The sequence below is a fragment of the Oryctolagus cuniculus genome, chromosome 12, assembly GCF_964237555.1.
Source record: "Oryctolagus cuniculus chromosome 12, mOryCun1.1, whole genome shotgun sequence".
NCBI classification, from domain to species: Eukaryota; Metazoa; Chordata; class Mammalia; order Lagomorpha; family Leporidae; genus Oryctolagus; species Oryctolagus cuniculus.
This window is the reverse complement of record NC_091443.1, coordinates 59,891,408-59,904,349: the sequence shown is the minus strand read 5'-3', so window position 1 is coordinate 59,904,349 and position 12,942 is coordinate 59,891,408. Positions and strand designations below refer to the sequence as shown.

The 12,942-nt window shown below is 48.3% G+C and overlaps 1 protein-coding gene across 12 annotated transcripts in view; it reads left to right on the top strand.

Moving 5' to 3' along the window:
* The window catches only part of MEIS2 (Meis homeobox 2), a 238,093-nt gene extending 235,864 nt beyond the window's left edge, over window positions 1-2,229 (top strand). For all 12 annotated transcript variants that reach the window (XM_070053349.1, XM_070053353.1, XM_002717990.5 and 9 more), the window contains one exon: window positions 797-2,229. In XM_070053349.1, coding sequence (XP_069909450.1) covers window positions 797-1,083 — 287 coding nt within the window. In that variant the 3' untranslated portion in view covers window positions 1,084-2,229. The remainder of the gene's footprint in view (window positions 1-796) is intronic.
* The last annotated feature ends 10,713 nt before the right edge of the window (window positions 2,230-12,942 follow it).

The following is a 12,942-nucleotide window of genomic DNA, read 5'->3' as shown; positions in this document are numbered from 1 at the left end:
TAACGCAACCTTCATTCAGTGAACAGGTAACTTGCTGGGGAAAGCAGAATCCTTCAGTGGCTGACTTCTCAACGCTTAACTCCCAGCTTCAGATTCTGTGTCTCTCAGTGCAGAGCTTCTAGGCATAGCACCTTTTACTCCTAATATCCGGGCCTTATTTGGGGGAGATTTTCAGAAATAAACTATTGGGCATGTCATATGACCTAACATTGACTTCTTACCTTTGACCTTTACGATCTCCTGGGTGTACTGCTGTAAGGAAGCCTCTAATTCAAAAAGGAGGCTTCATTTTAAATATACATAAAAGCCCATCCCTTCAAAATGAATATGCCATAATGTTTTGTATAATAAATTTTTCATGAAGAAATACAGATTTGATGAGGTGTCAATTTTATTCTGTTTTAGTATCTATAATTTTTGTCCATATCTTATAAATGCAACAAAGAAAAATAAATGATATATCAACAGTTAACTGATAAAACTCGACTCAGAATTTATATTCTTATTGCATTTATCAAAGAAATGTACTGAATACCATTTTGAAAAACAGTTCCACTTTATGACATTTAGTTGCATTAAATATTTAGTTCTGTTGTGTTGCATTATACTGCTGTGCGATGAAATTAAATGCAAACTACAATTTGAATGTCTGCAAACATTGGCAAGAATCTGCAGCTAAATTTAGATATAAGATTTGCAGTGTCTGTTGTTTTTTTTTTTCTTTTCATCTTTGATGGGTAAAGTATAAAAATGTTTAGGAATTTGACCCGCTTTCTCTCTCCCTCTCTGTTTTCAGGTTTGCAGAGCATGCCAGGGGACTACGTTTCTCAGGGTGGTCCTATGGGAATGAGTATGGCACAGCCAAGTTACACTCCTCCCCAGATGACCCCACACCCTACTCAGTTAAGACATGGACCCCCAATGCATTCATATTTGCCAAGCCATCCCCACCACCCAGCCATGATGATGCACGGAGGACCCCCTGCCCACCCTGGAATGACTATGTCAGCACAGAGCCCCACAATGTTAAATTCTGTAGATCCCAATGTTGGCGGACAGGTTATGGACATTCACGCCCAATAGTATAAGGGAACTCAAGGGAAAAGGAAACACACGCAAAAACTATTTTAAGACTTTCTGAACTTTGACCAGATGTTGACACTTCATATGAAATTCCAGACAGCTGTGATTATTTTTTACTTTTGTCATTTTTCATCAAGCAACAGAGGACCAATGCGATAAGAACACAAATGTGAAATCATGGGCTCACTGAGACAATTCTGTCCATGTAAAGATCCTCTGGAAAAAGACTCCGAGAGTTATAACTACTGTAGTATAAACATAGGAACTAAGTTAAACTTGTACATTTCTGTTGATCACTCCGTTATGTTGCCTCAAATAGTTTTAGAAGAGAAAAAAAAATATATCCTTGTTTTCCACACTATGTGTGCTGTTCCCAAAAGAATGACTGTGTTGGTTCATCAGTGAATTCACTATCCAGGAGAGACTGTGGTATATTTTAAACCTGTTGGGCCAATGAGAAAAGAACCACGCTGGAGACCGGTATGAACGTTTGGCTGAACCTCATCACTCGAACTCCAGCTTCAAGAATGTGTTTTCATGCCCGGCCTTTGTTCCTCCATAAACGTGTCCTTTAGTTTCAAACAGATCTTTATAGTTTGTGCTTCATAAGCCAACTCTTATTATTATTTTGGGGGACTCTTCTTCAAAGAGCTTGCCAATGAAGATTTAAAGACAGACAGAGCAGGAGCTCCTTCCAGGAGTTCTGAGCCTGGGCTGTGGACAAAACAGTCTTAAGTTGGGCAGCTTTCCTCAACACAAAAAAGTTATTAATGGTTGTTGCACCAGAACTAGGACTTTATCAGAAACTCAAAGCTTGGGGGATAAAAAGGAACAAGAGAATACTGTAACAAACTTCGTACAGAGTTCGGTCTATTAATTGTTTCATGTTAGATATTCTATGTGTTTACCTCAATTGAAAAAAAAAAAGAATGTTTTTGCTAGTATCAGATCTGCTGTGGAATTGGTATTGTATGTCCATGAATTCTTCTTTTCTCAGCACGTGTTCCTCACTAGAAGAAAATGCTGTTACCTTTAAGCTTTGTCAAATTTACATTAAAATACTTGTATGAGGACTGTGACGTTATGTTAAAAAAAAAAGGTGTTAAGTCACAAAATGCGGTAATAAATATTTCATTTTTGATTTTTTGTTAGGCTTTTGTGTTTTCACTCATAAGCAAGGTTGCCAATTACATATGGTAGTAGTAAGGTTTTTGCCCCTTAGAAATTTAATATACTTGAAACTTATTAACAAATTTTAAGGTAATCATCTGTTGCTTCTCAGTGTATGGCCTACAAGTTCCACCCACAGAACCTTCTAAAGGTATGAAATTGTGTGTTGAGCCACGTTGGAAGATCACCTTCAACGTACCCAGATAGTCTTTCCTCTGACAGAAGAAAGGGCATTTTTCAGTGTTAATTTTACATCATAAGAAATAACATCTGTGCTCAGAGGTTATTCATCTGCCTGTGTTTTTCCTGTCTTACTAAAATACTGTTGAATATGCAAATTAAAATTTGCATATAGCTGTTCGTAGATAAGCAAACAACTTCTATGGAGTTTGAAATCCTGTGTTTAAAAGATTACTTAATCATTAATATTGAATATAAATTAATTATGGTATCCTTATTTCAGACACATACTCCATGTGCAGGGACGCTACTGTGATGATTTCGTGACTCGAACTGTTTTTTTAAAACACAACAAAGCAGACAGTAAAATGCTATTTTCAAAACTTCAACATTCCTGGAAACTTTTGCTATTAGCTCGTTGATGTTGCACCAATGATACATGCTAAAGTCTGCAAAAAGTGGGTAGAAAGAGTGGGGAGTATTTGCACACTTAATTTTTCAAATATACTAATCCTTTATTTTTGTATCTCTTAAATATTGACTGCTGTATTCAGAAAGGACAATATTATAAACTTTAACAAGGTATTCGATGTCAACTTGATCGGGGAAATAGTTCATTAACTCTAGAAAGTTAAAACTTGGAAGAAATCCATAGTGGATCTTACTTGGGCTCTTCTCTCTTTGCACTTCAAACAGCAATGATGGAAGTTTTATAAAAATGAGCAAGGAAATAAACTTCTATTGTTTTGAATTACATTTATTTAAGGTAGAATTTTTATAAAGTATTCATCTGTTTAGCGTGCTGCTATTTAAACATAGAAATAACACTTCTGACATAAACTAATTCTAAAAGAGAAGTTCTTCACCACTTGAAAAAGAAACAGCTTCCCTCTAATTTTTTCTACACTATTTTACTTGGATTCCCTTTGCGAAATGTAAATATTTACATATTTTTACTCTAAATGCGTTAATGTAAACTCCAGCCACCTCCCCATTTATAAATTAACTCTCACATCGGCCGAATTTCTTTTTTGGAAAACTTTTTCTTCCTTTTCTCTCGGTAAAGTAAGTGCTTGAAGGGTTTGCTTGGTAATCGGCTTAGGAAGTGTTTTATGAAATTATTCCATTATTTCATTGCAGATTAGAACCCAGGGTGCTGCAGCCCTGGCTCCCATCTTCATCAGATCCACGTTGGCCTCAGCGCTCTTTAAGTGTCTGGAGATGAATGATGAGAATTTTTGTTTGCATGTCCTTGCTCCCCCACCTCCACCCCATGCTAAGACAGAGAGATGATAGATTTGTCCAATTTTTATAATGCTTTTTTATACCACCTCGGAAGGCACTTGCTCCTGTCTCGGGTTTACTATTTAGTATAAAGAGTTCCGATTTGGGTATATTTAAGAAAGACTCAGCTGTCAAAAGCAAAGAAACTGGGGATGGTGTTTTGACAACCATATAGTGTTAAAGGAAATACTGTAGTCTGAATAAAATTGCTTATGTTCTCCAAAACAAGAGTAATATAAAAACACTTTTTTATTTATATGGAAAAGCAAAAGCAGAAATAAATTCCAAAGGTTTCCCTTTCTTTAAGAAATTCTGAGAGAACTGCAGTCGCCATCTGTTAAGGGTTGGGAATCGAGCAAGAAGCCACATTTTAAAGGAGAGAGAGGGAAAAAAAGACCAGGGAAGTCTGCGTCTGCCATCCGCCCCTTCTCCCCGCGCGCCCCAGGTCAGCAACCCCGCTGCCCCGGCTCACCCTGCGTAGACGCGTCCAGGGGAGTCCTTGCGAGCCGCCCGGCCCGCCCGCCCCTCCCACGCCCGCCCGCGGGCCTGCGAGCCCAGCACAGATCTGCGGAGGGAAACGTGGCTAATGTCTCTAGCAGCTGTCAAAAGGGGCGACCGTCCTTCAAAGGGATGGCCAGTTCCCCATTAGTCTCCCAGGCCAGCCGTTAGATAAGGAGCCTGGACCTCCGCTCCGAGTTGCCACTCGGGCAGAAGGGCCGCTGTCTGCGAGTCTGGATGCGCAAGAGGGGCCCTCGCCTCGCCGGGGCCAGGGGGCCGCGTGGGTGCTAATGTGAGCCTGGGAGGCCCGGAGGAGGCGGGGGCCGCGCCGGCCCTCCCCTGCCTCTGTTTTGCTGCGTGTGTGCGCGTGTGCGTGTGTGTGTGTGTGTGTGTGTGTGTGTGTGGCGTGGTGCGGCGCGGCGCGGAGCCGAGGGACGCGCTCGGGACAGCACGGTTACAGTGGCGGTCGGCGACCCAGGGCGCGGCGTGCTGCGGGCGAGCCCCCGCCGTCGTCGTCGGTCAGGGCAGGGGCGCAGTCTGGGCGGCAGGTGCTGCGCAGGGGCAGCGCGGGTCTGACGAGAATGGAGACCGTCGGGGCAGCGTTTGAAGGGAGGTTTTAATATTAATAGTTTCGGTGTAGAGACAGAAGGGAGATTGCGTCTACGGCTCCTCCGGGCAGACTCTGGGTGACAGGGATGATGGATGATCCGGCAGAGCCCAGCAGCTCCTCCCCTGCAGCCCCAACGGTGTCAAAGCTACTTTAGTTGAAGCTTTAGAAATAAAATAAACAGCATCGCCCCCCACCCCCTACTCTTCGTCCACCGCCACCCCCCCCCCGCTTTCCAACATCGATTTATGAATCATTATGAATCAATTACTGCTCTGAATACTTTCCCATTGGCTTAAATGAAACAGTCGAAAAGGAAAACGTGGGGTTCGGCGGGCATCCTTTTTGACCCCCATCCCCCCAAGAACAATCGCAAAATCTATTATCTTTTCGGAGGCACTGGGGTGGGAGGTTGCGAGAAGGGGAAGGGGTCACCCAGCAAATAACTGGGGCAACGCTGGAGAGGGACAGTCGCCCAGCTGCTGCCTTTGTTGTGTTTCTGATGGGTCTGGTTTCTTTGCTGTTTGTTTTGGAGGTGGGGTTTTTTTGGGGGGTGGGGTTGGTACGAGGGGGAACTAGCTTGAGAAAGAGAAGCCTCCAAGTTTTCTGACCTAATTACGTAACTCCTTTGGAGACCTAATTGCACGTGCGTGCGGGCGAACACCAGATGATGTTGCTGGGGAGGTTGCACATGGGAGAAGGTGTGGAGGAATGGGTCCGAGTGCAGGGCCGGTTTGCACTTTGTTCTGAGCGGCTGTCCCCGCGCGCGGGTTTGCTGCTGGGAGTTGGGGGGTGCTCCCCTCCCACAAGCCCCGCACACACCACCCCCACCGCCCCGGCCCGGCCCCCTGGCCGCTTTTTGTCGCTGGAACTGGTTGGGGTCTGGGCCTGGCCGCCCCCTCCGCCCCCGCCCCGCCGCGGTCGCCGCAGGCTTTTCTTCGCTCGCTCGCCTCTTCCGCGGCGGAGCTCGGAGGGTCTCTAGGTGTTTCTATGACTACATTGTGTGTGTGGGAGGGTCAGATGTGGGGGTTGCCCGCGAGAGGGCCGTTCCTGGGCGATCATTTATCAATGTCACCCACATAATGATTCTCTCTGCAGCCTCCTATTGATGAGGATAATTACATTAGCTCAGAGTGACTGATCAATGAAAAACCACCACACAAAAACTTCTTTACTCCTCTATAATACCAAAAACCGATACAGAAATAACACAGAAAGCCTCATTTTCTTTCCCTTCCCTGCCCACCAATGGATTCTGCACCATGACCACCCCTTCCTTTCCTCCCCCCCCCCCAAAAGGACGCGGGAGTAAACTCTGAAAAGAGACCCAGGTTTGTTTCGGGTACAGAGGATGCATTTCCTCCAAAACGTGCCGGCTTCTCTCCCCCTTTGGTGCAGAATATCTACGGATTAGCTTGTGGGAGTTGCTTTTAGACTGGTCCCTGGTTTTCCGTTTTTCTTTCTTTCCACCCCGTTGAGCAATTTTTTTTTTCTGCTTTAAAAAGGGGGGGGGGCAAGACTGTTCCTTTACTATTCCTTTTACAAATAACTGGAAAAAGTAATGACTTTGGGTCCTGAGTTTTTAAAAGCGATGCCCAAGGCGGGTTATCTTTTGTCTTTATCACTTCATAAAGTAGAGCAATTAAAAGACGTAGTGTGGCGTGGGTCTAAACGGTGGCTCCATTAGGATCCGCTGTCTTCTCGCCCGAAAGTTTGCAGCTAAATTACGATTTCGCTTTTTCTAGAGTTGTAAAACAAATCAATATTTTCTCAATTAAAGAGAATTTTCATGCTTTACTCGCGAGTTGTTAAAGGCGCTGTAAATTTTATGGTAATGCTTCTTGACTTCGGAGTAGATGCAGGAGACCCGGTGACTCTCGTGGTCTTTATCCTCGCCAAGAACCGACCCCCCGGGAACGTCCAGTGGTCTCCCAGCAAATGGACGCAACCAAGGTAAGGAGGGTTCCGAAGGGGACGCCCGGGCCAGCCGGCCGGGGCCGGGGTGGGGACCGCCAGGGGAACCCCGCTGCTGCTGCCACAGGCCATTGTCTTGCGTATTTTCACCTGTCTGGGGCCCGCCTCCTGAAAGTGACAGAAGTATCCATTTTATTCTCCTCCTCAAAGCAGGAGAGGGCCGGCCCAGGAGCTGCCCTGGGGGAGCATCGGGACTGCTGCCCCTGCCCCCTGCCGTCGGCGCCCCTCGCCTCCTTTGGCCACGTTGTCAGTGGGAGCTCACCCCTGCGCGGATCCTGCCGTGTTTTCTGTGCGCTCTGGCCTCCGTGTGGGAAAGCGCTCCCCACCCGCAGGAGCCCACCGTGTACAGATGTTCTCTCCTTCCACACGTCCCACCTAGTAAAAGCTCCCGCAGAGAATTAACGGTGGTGTGTTAATAGCCCAGCTCTGCTACCGCCAGCCCCTGCACAGCTGAGTCTGAGGCTGCAGAAGCGCCTCCAGGCCCCACCGAAGCCCGAGGACTTGGGGATGCCAAGGTCCAGGCACTCGGTGGCACCCGAGGGAGGGAAACTTCCAGAAACTGAGGCGGAGACCCGGCAGAAGAAAGCAGGGAGCTGGAATGGAAGGAGAAAGGGTAGGGTGAGGCAGAAAGCAGGGGCCTTTGGGACCCCTTTGTAATTGAAAAAGAAACAATAATGAAGGGAAATTGAATGTGTAAGGCTTGCTATTAAAATTGTTTTGAGCCTAATGTCCGTCTAAGAACAGGTCCTCAGCGATCCCAGAATGGGCCCCTTCGCAAGTCTCCTCTCAAGTTAATTTGCTGGGAACGAGAAGACCGGGCAAGGGCTATGTGTGTGGTGTACCAAGAGCTTAAGTAAGAGTCCGGTGGGAAGGGGCGCCCAGATATAATGAGGTTGCTGTTTTAAGCTGAATAGAGGGGTGGGGGGAGGTAGACAAAAAGCTACCACAATGCACTTTTGCAATAATTCTCACTCACTTGCCTTCCCTTCCCTCAGCATGCCATATGGAATAGCAGGCATAGGTGGCCAACTTGTCTAGTTCCCCGTCTTCCACCAGTAGACCCACCTGGCAGCTCCTTCTTCTCTTAGATGTCTAATATGTAAGCCTGGGCCACGGCTGCTTTATAACTGAGTGGGCCTTTGTTAATGTGTTTGTACTTTTTTTTTTTTTTTTTGCTTTCAGTCTAAGTTTCTCGCTTTTGGAAGAGGCAGGAGGTGCAAGAAGGGGGGGGAGGGGAGCCCCACACAAAGACTATCTAGTTCTCACCAAGCAGGTTTCAAAATAGAAACTTAATGGGAAGAATGAATTAAAAAAAATAAAGTGGGGTGTGAGAATTGTTTATGACAACAGGTTTACTTGTCTGGAAGAGAGGTGCTTCTGAAATATTTTTCCCTTGGAGGATTCTCTTTTCATCCTATTGAAACATTTTCAAATTTTAATCCTTTTGTAGACAAAACCTCAGCATAAATATGACGTGGACCACTGGCAAAAAAAAAAAAAAACGAACTTCAACTCAATGCTTGGATGGGAGGGAGGGGTGTGGGGAGGAGAGAGAGCCCTCTCTGATTAATAACTAGCAGGGTAATGTTGAGGGCTTTTTCTGCCCGATTGCCTTTTTGAATTAGAGCCGATTCCTTCACACTTCAATAGTGCCTGTCTCCTTTAAAATGACTGGCAGATTTGTTTCTTTCTTTTTTTTTTTTCCCCTCTCTCTCTCCCTGGGACCTAATGATGTAAATTTTCTAATTAGTTAAATCATATTGCTTAAAGGCCTAATATTTACCATGTAAGAAATGATCCTACTGATTTGGACCTCTTGAAATATTCTGAGAAATAACATTTGGCTTTGAGGTTGAGGGAGGAGGGAGCAGGAAGCTGTATTCCAGGAAGCTGTTTAGAGGAGAGCAGGCACTGACCGGGCAACACGTTAAATTAATAGTTGAAGTTGAACTAGGCTCACACCCTAAGTCTCCTTTTATTTTTCAATCAGCGAAGATTTAATTGGCAGCCCTCAGGCCGGGCGATCTGATATTTTCTCATTAGTTTCCCATCACTAATCTTGAGTGTTAGATTGGCTTAAAGGTTGTCAACATTTGACCAATTTTATTTAAGGGGGGGGGGGGGGTTGGAAATCACGCATTATGGCTCCGGGATGTGAGATCTGCAAATAAATCCTGCTTGGATCAGCGGAACTAACAGGCGAAAAAAATGTTGACTATTCATGGTCGCATTTAATAAGTTGCATTACTGTGTGTTTCAAGGCTAGGGGGAGAGATTATATATGTGCCGCCCAGAAGCAGATGAAAAACAGGTTGATGAGGGGAGGAGGGTGCACCGTAAGCAGCATGGGTAAGTGAAACGAGACTCGGATACGTTTCGAATGGAGGGTAAATAACCCGCGTGGAATCGCTGTTGAGGGTTTGGGAGCTACAATCCGCCCCTTCTCCCCACCTTCCTTTGCAGCTGCGTCAAACTGCCAGGGCTGCCTTGCAAGCGCTGAACGGCTCGGCAAGCTGGTCCACAGCTAACGTCAGAGCGCCCCCTGCTGGCCAGCGGCGTAGACCGCGCGGGTCAGCCCCCTGCGAAGTGAATCGTGGTTTTCTGCGTCCCCCACCCTTCGCCTCCTCTTTCCCCCGCTCCCACCCACCTCGGTTCTGCAGCAGAACTCCGCGACAGGGGAATCGCTTGTCAAGGCTGAACATTTAAATGAATAAATAAAAAATAAAATGCAAAGGAACCCCCACCTCCACGTGGCCTCCGGGGAATACACTATCAAACGCCTTGGCTAAGGGACACATTTTATTTGCCTAAATCTCTTGATGCCCTGGGTTTTTGCTGTAGCTTATGTTTTTCTGCCGAATGTAGATTCCGAATCCAAGGAAATTTTTTACTAGATACTGTGAGAGTTTTTAAAAATGATAAGGCAAAGAGGCCAATATAAAAGAATATTTTGCATCCTCACAACATTAAACTCCCAGGGAACTCCGTTTTTACAGAGTCCGGAGGCATCGCTTTTGCAATTCAGACAGTTCTTAGTGTAGAGCGACCTTTTCCTGCACTGCTGGCCCCTGTCTGATCATTCTTCAAAACAGAGAATGGGTTTAAAAGTTGTCACCAGACACACAGGTACTTCCACGGCCCCGTTCTGGGCCCGTGCTTCCCAGTTCTTCTGGGGAAGGCCAGGGTGGCTGAAGTCGCCTCAAAAACCCGCCAGCGCCTGGACACTTGATCTTCCTGAGTGCTTCACGTCCAGTGCAAGATACGGGACAGCTACCGTTTGGGTGCTGGGGTGAAGGTTCCGCGGCCGGGTTCACAGAGGCGTTTTCCCGAGTCCCAGTCAGTCTTCGGGGGGGATGGATGAGCGCTGCGTAAGGCGAGGGCGCACAGGTAAGGCAGGAGCGCCGGAGCCACCCCGGGCCGGCGGGCGCCGCGCCTCCACCGCCCGCCTAGCGCCTCCCGGGAAAGGCGCCGGCCGCCCGCACAGTCCTGACCCCGGGAAGCCCAGCGACCACCGCTGGACCCCCCAAGACGGAGTGTCAGTCTGCAACACGGGGCGACTTTGGCTCCGCGGAGCGGGTGTAGATTCCTCGTTATTGCTTTTCGAAGGTCTGGTTCGCGGGATTTTGCATAAGCAGCTCTCAGACCCGAGGCGTGGGGCGGGGGGCACTGCAGGGGAAAAAGGGTCTCTGGGCTCGTATTTCTCTCCAGAGGACCAGGACCCTCTGGTGTGAAAGTCCCCTCTCTCTTCCCTCGCTTCGCCCCAGAACCCCGAAGGCATCCCTTGTCCCCTACCCCACCCTTTGGGGAAGGTCCCAGACAGGGACCCAGGGACCCCCGAGGAAGAGCGCTCCTCTAAGGCAACGCAGAGGCGGTGGGCAGCCCGGGGCCAGTGTGTCTGAAGAATCCTGGGCTGTTGTGAGAGCTTCGGTGAAGTTGAAGTGTAATACTCCAAACTGTTGTCGTGGGGGCGGGGCCGTGTTGGAGAAGTTCGTTGCGTTCAAGCTTACTTAAAACATAAAGTCTGCTCCAGGGAAGCCAAATCTGCTGCTTGCCACTGGAGCTGAATTTTCTTGGAGAATTTTTTCTCCCTTGAAGCTCAGGAGTGGCAGGGAAGTTTTCCTGAGACCACATGACTCCACTGAAACACCCACGTCTATGCGGGTATTAAATATCCGTTTCTTGTACCTGTATAAAAGACAGGAAAACCATGAAGACAAGCAAGGGGGTATCCCTCACCACAGGTGAATCCAAATGTAAAATTATTTTCAGTGAGATACTCTCAGCGCTGATGAAAAGATGAAATCGTTGTTGCTGTTTTGTTTGGTTGGGTTTTGGTCTCAGTTTGACTGAGGGAAATTTGGGGATCTCGAACTAGTCTGGTCAGTGTTCTGAGGAAAGCAGGGCAAAAGTCTTCACAGGAAGACATGGAAAAATCCCCCGCCACACTCTTAGACCACTGGAAGGTTATGATTAAAAGAATGAGGTCACTCAGCAGGATCCCCTCAAATAGCTGTAAACTGCCCCCATCCTTTTATTGTGGCAACAAAATAAACTCCTCGCCAGCAATGGTGTTTCTTCTCTTTTTATCTTTGTTTTTGTTTTGGCTTAAAGGCAAAGAAGGGAAAACAAGCAGAGAAAACTGTTTCAAGAAGTCTTGGAATTGCTGCTGTTAAAAGGCTATTCTTCATTTCTGATCTCTTCATCTCGCGCCACAAAGGAAAAAGAAACCCAATGATGTGTCCACATTTGATGAGGAGAAAACACTAACAGCAATGGAGGTGTGTGCGTTTTTCTTTTCCTCTGGAAACAAACATGTTTAACATTCACCATCGGAGCAAGTGGAAAGCTGCAGAGGTGTCCAAGGTGTCCCCTGGTCCACATCTGTGGGCTGGCTTTCGTCACTGCGGCATTGTGGGCTTTTTTAACAAGTAGAAATTGGGGGAGGTGGGAAGGGGAGTGGAGGGGAGGGGGAGAAAAGGAGACCCTCGCTGAGGAATCGCAATATTCTGCACCTTCACGGGATTCCTAATTCCGCATGTGAGTGCTGATGGAAAAGGCGAGGGGGATGCGCTTCTCCAGGATCAGCCCCAAGGAGGAGAAAGAGGGCCGAGAACTCCGTCACTGGGCATCCTGACAAAAACGGAGGCAGCGCCTGTCTGCACCCCGAGTTTGCAATAAGCTCTGCGTGCTCCTTTGGAACCCAGAGTGGGGTGTTCCTTTCGGGGAAAGACGCATTTTGAAAAGCAAAATGCTGACCCTGCAGGGCGGTGGCCAGCAACAGCAGCAGAATACACCACTCTGGGGAGGATGCTTCAAACTCTGACGATGTGCAGAGGCCACCGACCATCTAGGCAGACGTACCCCTCCTAACCGAGCAGCCGCTCGGCCACCGGCCGAGGTTTCCACTTGGAAAGTGGCCTTGGAGAGCCCACCTGCGCTGGGACAAGGGGGTAGGTTCCCAGAGGGAAACAAGGGCGGTCGCCCTCCTGCCAGCCGGCACTTCCCACCTGCTCCCTCCGCCCCAAGCTGGGGCGCGGGAGGAACTCGGAGCTGGAGATTGCCCGCCCGCGCATCCACCCGCCCCGTCTCCAGGGGTACCCGGAGCTAGCAAGGCTCTTACCAAACCCAGGAGGAAATCCAAAGAGGGCCCCCGCTCCAGTCCCAATAGAAGAAACCTCTAGGTCCGAGGCACACGCAGCAGTCTGCCCCATTCCCTAGCCAGGTTTCCGCATCCAGTGGACAGGCCACGCTCGCCCAGAGTGCGTGGGAAATGCACTGGAGGGAGATCGCCTCCCCGCCGCGCTCAGGCGTGCTAGTGTGAACGCGCACGTGTTGCAGCACAGGCACTTGGTGCGGGCCTGGCAGCTGATATCAGCTAGGAAAGTTCACCTGTGCGGATTCCCGGGCCTTGAACCCAAGTCTGCCCCAGCCTCTCCCCCTCAACTCACCCATCCCCACCTGCTCCCCAAAACTCGGGCCCCACCCCGACAGGTGTGTCCTGTCGCTGGCAAGCACCTGGGTGAAGATGCACCGAGGAAAGGTGACTGGGGGGCGGGTCCAGCGGAACGAGGGGCGTGGGCACACTCCATCTGTCACGCAGGGTTGGTTTCTCCACAGAATCGGGCTCACGAAAACATCGGGAGTTG